This window comes from Gymnoscopelus microlampas, assembly GCF_963454915.1.
Source record: "Gymnoscopelus microlampas genome assembly, chromosome: 2".
Taxonomy (NCBI): Eukaryota; Metazoa; Chordata; class Actinopteri; order Myctophiformes; family Myctophidae; genus Gymnoscopelus; species Gymnoscopelus microlampas.
This window is the reverse complement of record NC_139939.1, coordinates 18,138,388-18,147,859: the sequence shown is the minus strand read 5'-3', so window position 1 is coordinate 18,147,859 and position 9,472 is coordinate 18,138,388. Positions and strand designations below refer to the sequence as shown.

The following is a 9,472-nucleotide window of genomic DNA, read 5'->3' as shown; positions in this document are numbered from 1 at the left end:
TTCTTCAAAGGCCTCAGTCACCTCTTGTGAACGAAATAATTCAATGATCACCTCTATATACAACAATTTAGACAACGAGCAACTTTAAAAATAGAGAGGGATCCATTGTTTTCCATGTAAACTGTGCAACAGCTTATTCATTAAGGGCCAATTCCAAACTTGAAAACTGAACCTTGTCGTCCCCACCCCCCGTCCTCCCCAACCCACCCCAAACATTCATTATTCACCAATTCAAATTATTCTTGGGTTTGTCCCCAAGTTACATTTACACTATGAGCTTTAGCCAGGTTTGCTGACCAGTGATACTAAAAGGTAGCGCGTATAAAAAAATATGAAATAAGTACAACCCCTTGTCCCTTTCTGAATACAAGAGTGGGGAGTTGCTTGCTTGTTGTGTTGTTACATTCAACTCTCCAGCACATGTTGATGTTTAGCAATTCATAGAACAAATAATACTGTCAGTATGGACGCGAGGGAGCTGTGATTGTTTGAAGCAAACGCATGAAATAAAATAAAAAGTTAAGGACGGCCAATAGCTTTTACATGCCAAGACTTTCAAGTTTCTCGTCTGCCCTGAACAGCAAGGACCATAATTCCAATGTGCACACAATCATGCGACAGAATAAAGCAATCTTATGGCTGTGGACTCGTAGGGACATCAGAATACAGCCTCTAAAATGTTTATCCTATGTTTATTAACTTTTACAGTACATCATTGACTGAGAGCTTAACCACTGGATTTGGGTACTTTGGATAATGCCAAAGACATGTTTCTTAAAACAAAAAAGAATATACCGTCAAGCTCTTGAAAGTAATTACTCTTTACAGTGGGTAGGTATTGGTAAAGTCTGGGCTGTGTGTTTGTCTGTGTGTGTGTGTGAGTGCGCTCCATTATTGACAGCTTAAAAGTTGGGTGTGATGGAACACAAGTCTTTGTCACCTTTTCTCTCTGCTCTGCTGGGTGTGTGTGTGTGTTCAAAGGATGGATCAGTTCATTGAGCAGTCCTCTCCCTCCGTGTCAGTGTCTGTGTCTGAGCAAGCAGTATCCATGGCCATGTGGGAGGGGCTTACAATGACTGCGCGTCTCTGCTCCTCTTCTGCACTAGCCCGCCTCTCCTGAGTGCGCTCAATGTGCTGAATGGCCTGTAGCGTGGCAGAAGGCACAAAAACACTGTCAAAACACTTGACCTGTTGCCAGAAACCACATAAACTGACCTGTCCAACAGAGCCACACAGGCCATTTGGGTACTTGTGGGGAACAGCCAACAGCCCAACGAGCCCATGAGCATTGCAAAGCTATTAAAGGCACATTCCACTGGCAAACAAGTGACAGCTGGATTATTTAACAGACTATGTTTGTCTTAAAACTCAATTCCTGATGTCAGACATGAAGTAACTTACAACAGAGTGCATTGAAGAAAGCACATTTTGATCAAATGACCTTCATTAGGATACCTGATTAAGGTCAGTTGTAGGTCATGCTGCAAGTGAAGACCTTTTCAGAAATGTAACAATTATATTGGTATTATTTTTGTCTCACCCAGCTTTTAACATCTCACCCAAACTCAACAGAAGCTGTGCAGAGTTATCGGACTAGCTAGGAAGTGGCAAGAAGTCATTTGATTCAGGGCCAGCCAAAATAAGTAATCGGCATTGGAAGACTGTCCTGGTCTAATACTAGTGTTGACCTCTACCAGTAGTTATCTATAGAAAATTCCACAAGAGGAACATTAACTGCTAGTGCATCTTTTATTGGCCTGCATTGACTGCTTCATTTGATCCAGATTCATTATAGCTTGCTTTATCAAGCCATCACCATTATCAAGACAGCGCTTAGTGTAGTAGTCCGATAAAGTGGCTGAAATAAACATTCATTTTTATAAATATGAAGCCAGTAGATTTATGTCCTCATATTGTGATATGCCAACAATGTTAACTCGATTTTAAACCAATGGAATGGTTCTTTCATTCTTACCCTTTCAGTATTTGTTATATGTAAAAATATGTAAAGGCCAAAATGGCTAAAATCAACAATAATCTCTGATGAATGTTTAGATTTGTATCATTAATGACCATAGACAGTGTTTATTCCTTCCTCTTCATATATTTCTACACAGAAATTCTTAAGTACATAGAAATGTACCTGTACGATAGTATCCAGGTTTTGTCGAGATGTCGACACAGTGCTGGTGTGGCTGGCAGGGCTCATGGTAACCACGGTGACGTGATGATGGGGTTGCTGGTTTAGCGTGGGAGCGGGGACAATAACTGTGGGATGGTTTGTGGGGGCGGGGACAGTGGTCAGGGCCAGCACCTGAAACAGAAAACATACATGTTTTTACAATGCATTTTTACAATGCAAGTCTTGTTGATATACCCTGGCCTGAATTGCATGCGGAAACACTGAACAGTGTGAAAAGTGTGTACGAGAGATAGTGTTGGTGAAAGTGCATGTCTGGTCGTCATTTATCAATGTGTATGTACTGTTCTCATTATGTGACAGCACAATTTAACCACACAGTGAAAAGGTTTGTAGATACTAAGGATGGATCACGCAAGAAGTATTGCAGAAAAGTCACAGATGTCATCCTTCTGCTGTCAAGAAAAGATCAAGATAGAAAACTAGTTATGACATCTTATAGATGCCAGGCGAGGAGTGTCCTGCCCAAGTTTTTTTTTTAGCTTATTCTGAAAACGTTTTAACACCTACTAGTGGCGTTTCGTTTCAATAGAAACTAGAAAGTGGTCATCAAGTGACCTGTAATTATCATGTGTCCTGGAAGCAGTAGGAAAGTTTTCAGGTGGCATGAATTTAGACATTTCTCCTGAAGGAGCCCAAGGAAGAAGCGCACAGGTATTTCATCTGTCATTCTTTCGTTTACGATTGTAAAAGCATCACCTGTAAGTCTTTGTTTTAGGCAACATCATACTCTACAGATATTTTGTTATACTTGGGAAATATATAATAGAGTATAAGTGCTATATTTAATTGAATGTACATTTACCGTATGTTAGAAAATCAGACATTTTGGTTTGTTTAAGATTCATGTGGTGTGTAGCAGTAAGACATACTGTAGTTACCCCGTCAATGCACCAGCTTTAACAGTACTGAATGTGTTAAAATATGTCATAGAATTGCCTAGCCTAGTTCACTCTTGATTAATGAAGTGTGTGTGTGTGTGTGTGTGTGTGTGTGTGTGTGTGTGTGTGTGTGTGTGTGTGTGTGTGTGTGTGTGTGTGTGTGTGTGTGTGTGTGTGTGTGTGTGTGTGTGTGTTCTGACCTGTGGACTGTGTGTGTTCCTGTCGTTGGCCTGCTGGTCGTGGATCTGTTGCAGTCGTAATAGAGTCTGACTCTGGAGGTGGGCTTGTTCCTCCTGCACCTGTTTTGTGATGACCTTCAGACGCTCCGGATGCAGGTGGTTGTCCAAAGAACGCACCTGGAGGAACATGTACGCAAGCGTGCGCAAACACACAGCCACACACACACAAAGACAACGTGAGAATGCGTTTATGACGTGCATATTGTTTGTTTGTCTCTAGTGGCCAGCGGTGCATCAGGAAGTGTCTCAGAATTACTGCTTTAGTCTCATTAAATGTAGCTATTTTTTTGCGCTCTCATCTGTTTGTGTCTCATTCACTTTGTGCTTGGGTGCGTCAATCTTTTCATCACAACCCATTCCTCCACAGACTCTTTAAAAGAAGTCTGTTCACTCGGGCACCATCTTGGTAACACCTGCCAGGCGGTTAAGATTCGACTAACAAGACACCACTATCTCTTTAAACAGAGTCACCTAAAGTTGTGATGTACACATTATCTTTTACATTTTACATATAGGAACAATAGTGAACTCTAAACATACACATCTAAACATCAACATTAAGATTTACCCACAGGACATTGTGGGCAAACTTTTTCCCTAGCCGCTTGTCCACATATGCACCCTCCATCGCCCCATGAAAACAGTGAGATTCACAACATCCAATGCCAGTTTTGCTGACAGCTTCATCTTGCGTTGTCTGTGTCGCTATGATTAGCATTTAAAGTTTTCCCATTCTGAGCGTATCTCTGTCTTCTCTTCCCCAAGTTCCATCCGGTTTGCACGCATAGACATAAAATACATAATGGCGCATTGGCCACTGGATGGTACGTTAATGTTATATTGGCAGGGGGAACTTGCCATCATGCCTGAGTTGTATATATTGGATACAAGTACCTGAGACTAAAACCTTTTGCTTTACATTAGACAAGATTTCTTGGTATGAAAACCCACATTAACTTATTGGTTAACTTAACGGTTGACAATTCAGCAAGTTGCAATGATTTTAATTGCAGAGACCTCCTGTTTGAATAGATTAACATGGGGCATACATGTATTAGGAGGCAATATGGCAACCATGTTGATTAATCACTCCAATGACCAATGCGATATCTACGTGTATACCTCTATTCTTTCACGTCTTTCTCAAGTACAGTTTAGGCATTTAGCAGATGCTCTTAATCCAGAGCGACTTACAGTAAGCAAGGACCAACTCTTCTCCCCACCCTCGCCCATCCTGCTCACCTGTTCCTCCAACAGCATGCGTGCCGAGCGCTCCTTGTCAAGTTGCTGTCGGAGCTCGAGCATCTCCCTCCTAAGCTCCTCGCCTTTCTCCTCCTCCAGCGCATCTGGAGAACCGATCCCTTCATCCTTCTCCTCCGCTCGCCTCCTTTTAGGCGATGAGCCACTGAATTCCTACAGGACCAACATTAGGGTGAGTTGTATCAGGATGAATGTCTACACTCTGTACCAGTTTGATCAAGGGTGACAAGACATGGGTGTCTCACTACATAGTTTTAAACTCTGGTCAATCTGAACGGGACACATATAGCTAAGAGATAAGACATTAACACTCCATTACCTGGATGAACCGTTTGAGTTGATTGTTCTGCTGCAGGAGCTGTGTTTTCTCCTGTTCTAAGGTGAAAATGTAGTCTGATGTCTGCTGCAAGATGGCCGCCTAGCAGGAAATAATCCACAGTTGAGAAGCAAGTCAGACACAAAACTAGTTCAATGGTTATGCACACTAACAATTACGGTACATGCAACTATCTTGGTGATAGTTGTCTCAAGACACGTGCATTTTTTGCTCTACATTGTAGGGCAAAAAATGCTCTACTTTCGGTGGGGATGTTTATTGTTGAGTGTACGATAAACATCCTCGCCGAAAGTAGCCCATCTACAAGCTCACAATGCTTTACAAGCTTGTAGATCTGCTAGCTTTGCTGGATGTTTAACCCAGCATATAGGGATGCTAGGGTTTATAAGTATAAGAAACGGATGATGCCTACACACAGATCTCATGCTAAATCTTGACAAACAAAGGATATGCCTTGAGATCACAAAACAGATCTAAAGGGAAAGATGGCAATTGTGTGTATGTGTGTCACCTTGCTGAGTTTTTCTCCATCTGTGTGGGGAAGGAGTGTTTTGAGCGACTGGAAACCTGCGTTGATGCTCTGCATGCGTCGCCGCTCGTTGCTGTTGGCGATCTCACGGCGAATACGCCTTTCCTGATCTTGGGCTGTCTCCGGACTGAGTGGGATATTGGCCAGGCTGAAGGAGAGGGGAGACATGAGATGGTCATCATATGTAGGTGTGGGAAAAGGTCCTAGAACCTTTTCTCTCATGCAATTTCATGTCACATGCTTTGCTTATAAAAATGTTTTGTTCAGCTACAGCTGAAAAATAGATTGACAACAGAACACCACAAGGTCTCTAGAAATGTAGCTCTAGCCTATAATGAGACAACCATACTTCCTTAAGAACAACACAGAAGGTCTATGACCAACAGAACAGTGGGACAAGAATTATTTTTGAACCACAAAGGCGTGAGTCCTGTAAAACACTCATCATGCATGAGCTGCATACTCCCTCATATACATTATAATCTGTAGACCTTGGCACAACAATATTTGAGTAAAGTGAATTTCCATAAGCTATACAGGCTTTGAACTGTGTCTGTCTAAGCAGTTATTGTAAGGAAGCTTTACAAGCTAGGGATACTATCTAGAAAATATTTTACCCATCCAGCATACATTGCAACATGTGCTACAGCCATAGTAAAAATAGAACTTTAATGTGGTACACTTCCTTTTAAACAAGGTAACCTTTAACCTGGAAATTTAGCATGGTTTAGTACTGACCTTCTACATTCCTCAGTCTAATCACTTGAAGGTCTTGTGAGTTTGCATGAACTCACTGCCCCTCTATAATATATAGCAAGAACTGAGACATGGAAAGGGCATATCAGGCCTTTCACGTCATCTACTTCATAGGTCATTTTGTGGCATTGACCCAAAAGTAAAACATAGAATAGGCATCTGAGTTCGAACAAAAAAAAGTTTTCAAAAAGGATCGTGTAGAATGGTTCAAGACTCTTTTATCAGTAATATGTCCTTAATTAAACAACATTTCTGAGCTCACACATCATCATCGTCTGCATCTGACTTATAGAGTACCAAGTGCCAACAATCTTTAAAGCTGGTCCTGAAATCCAAAGTGGAATATTCATTCTACAACATTCAACCTTTATTCTGACATGAAATGTATCTGCACATACACCAGTCATGTCACTTCACATCCCTCTTCAACCAGTCAGTGTAACTAACTACCAACCAACCCTCAGGACTTTTTGTGTTATCTTTTTAGCATTATTGTATAACTGTACATATGTACTTTTTGCAAACTGTTAATAAAGTATTCAATCAAAACAAACTCTAGAGTCAGTGAGATCATATACTACAATACTACAGTCAGGGTATGTGAGATAATGTGAATATCAACATTCAACAGTACAGTCAATGAATGTAACTACAAAATATTACAGTCAGGGAACATACCATACCTACCAGCACTCAGTCAGTTAAATAATGTAATAATATCAACAGTACAGTCAGTGTTGTAACTAAACTAACTAACAACGCTACAGTCACTTAATGTAACCAGTGGTGGAAGTACTCACATATTTTACTTAAGTAAAAGTAGTAATACCATAATATAAAAATACTCTGTTTCAAGTAAAAAGGCCTGTGTTCAAAATGTTACTGAGTAAAAGTACAAAAGTATTGGCATCAAAATACACTTTAAAGTATCAAAAGTAAAGTAGTAAAATGTTTGAAAATAACCTGTATATAAAATAGGGCTGAAGTGGTAAATGTATGTTTTATAATATAATTTATATCTGCAAAGTAACTTTCAAATAATTGAAGTGGAGCAATCGTACAATGTTTGCCTCTGAGATGTAGTGGAGTAGAAGTAAAGGTATTGAAAATACTCCAGTAAAGTAAAGACTCTGGGACAAATTGTTCTTAAGTACAGTACTTGAGTAAACGCACTTAGTTACTTTACACCACTGACAGTCAGTGAATGTAACTAATGTGACTAACAACAGTAGCAGTGGAAGCTGACACCAGACAGCAGTAGGCAGCACTAGGCCAACCCTCTGGCTCTGGCATGGAGGAGAACAATGCTTTCTCCCAACGAGCACGACGTCAACTGGCTCAGTCTGGTTAAACACCGTGCTCAAACTGGCCAGTATTTACACCACATTATGTTCACGGGCCGCAGTGTTGTTGCAATACAGTCTAATGAATCCACTCGTATCGTAAAAGACCCGTAAATAAAACCCAGCTGCGGCAGTAAAACCAAAACCAGTGCGCCTGGTTGTTTGGGACGTGATGTTTAACTGGCTAACAGGCTAATGCTAATCACGGCACACGACGACACAACAAGCAGCATGGCTGCGGGAGGCACGAGTTAGCTCAGTGTGGCTAAGCTAACGCACTCGCCAAACACGCACACCTGCGCGCACGGTTATCCAAAACGAAGATCAACGCTCGATCGATTATACACATAAACGATCGAGACACGAAGGGGGAGTATTTTAAGCGTAAACATCGTGATTAAACATCTGGTTCGCTCTACAGGACGCGGGGCAGCAGCACGGTAGTAACCCAACCACGTGGTTGATGTTGAAGTGCCCATAAATGCGTGATATTGACGTGTTGTGCTCGCATATTTTAATAGTGCGACAAACGGACACGACCCCCCAACCCAACAGCCACGTCTGATCGCTCGAGACGTTTGGGGGTCGTGTTTTATGAAACATCGTAGCACCGAGTCAGTCAGCGTGCAGGCAGCTAACCTTAGCTGGCATGCGGAGCTGCTGCTGCTGCTACTACCATGTTCTCTAGTGAGATCAGGAGCTAACGCAGCTAGCGGGAGATGCTACCTCCAACCCACGATGATCACTACTGTCTGTGGGACCACCGGGCCACGCGTGGTGGTGTGTGTCACATACTTTTGTTTTTAACACACACAAAAAAAACACAAACACGGGGAAGCGCACCTGCAGAGCCCTCCGATTACGTCCTTCTCTGATTTCTTGAACTGCTGAAGTGAGGGGATCTTCTCGGTCGGCATCATGAAGTATTCCATGCTTTCTCCAGCTTCTGAAGAAGTCCGTGTTGTTTGTGTTTTCCCTCTCCTGAGTCTCAGATCGCCTTCTTTCTCCTTCTTGGTTGTACTAAAAAAAACGGTCTGATCCTAGATCAGTGGCACATAGTAAAAACTCACAATACTAATACCGCGTGTTCGGGGGGGAAATCGCAGTTAAAAAAAGATAGTGAGTAAAAAGGTTGTGTTGCTCCACAGCTGATGGGGTCTTCCCTCTGCTGTGTGTGTGTGTGGCTCCGTGCCTCCGCCTACTCCGTGTGTGTGTGTGTTTGCAGCTGATCTGTCTCGAGGCGGGAAACAGCTGGTTGGAATCAAGGCGCGACCCCAGAGGCTGTTTTCCACAAAGCAGACACAACACAAAGAACAATGTGGTAACAACACGTTATGTCAGACTGGACTGTGTGAAATGAAGTGTCGCATCAAACTTGGATAATAATATTTATAATAACGTTATTATTATCATTAACATGCCTTTTTTTTGGTCTTTTTATGAAACGTTCAATTAGGCAAATTATTAATTTAACTTTTGTGAGTGACAATTAGCCCTCACAAAATGTATCAAATTACACTAATGGTAATAATAACAATTCAATTTAAATGAGTTTTATTGGCATGAGAAATCATATGTTTACATTGCCAAAGCAAGTGTCAAAATATAATAAAAACAATTTAAGAAGAACATGGGGAAAGTGTACATTTGAAGGGGGTACAGCATTGTGTTAAACAGAGCTATGTCACATTGTGTCGTTATATTACAGGCTATACATCTTTTTGAAACAAATGGCAGTAATCCTTTGCAGTCACTTTTGGGACAGTTAGCAGCATTTTTCTCAAAACTATTTAAATATACCTAAAAACTCAGATTAAGAATGTGTTTTAAGGTAGCAGCTCTGTTTAGTAGTTCTAGAGGTCTACTGGGTACAGATAGTGCAGGAACAATCATGGTTAGTAGTCCTTAGGTCATAAAAATAAAACTA

General features: G+C 41.4%; 1 protein-coding gene across 1 annotated transcript; it reads right to left on the bottom strand.

Annotated features, from left to right (window-relative positions):
• Positions 1-213: 213 nt before the first annotated feature.
• Positions 214-8,731, bottom strand: LOC311036639 (transcription factor AP-4-like). The gene is made up of 7 exons (XM_084045474.1): positions 8,389-8,731; positions 5,429-5,594; positions 4,900-4,998; positions 4,563-4,733; positions 3,282-3,437; positions 2,144-2,314; positions 214-1,143 (listed from the first exon to the last, which is right to left on the bottom strand). The coding sequence occupies exons 1-7, from the start codon at positions 8,475-8,477 to the stop codon at positions 988-990; spliced, it is 1,008 nt and encodes a 335-aa protein (XP_083901600.1). The 5' UTR covers positions 8,478-8,731; the 3' UTR covers positions 214-987.
• Positions 8,732-9,472: the final 741 nt, after the last annotated feature.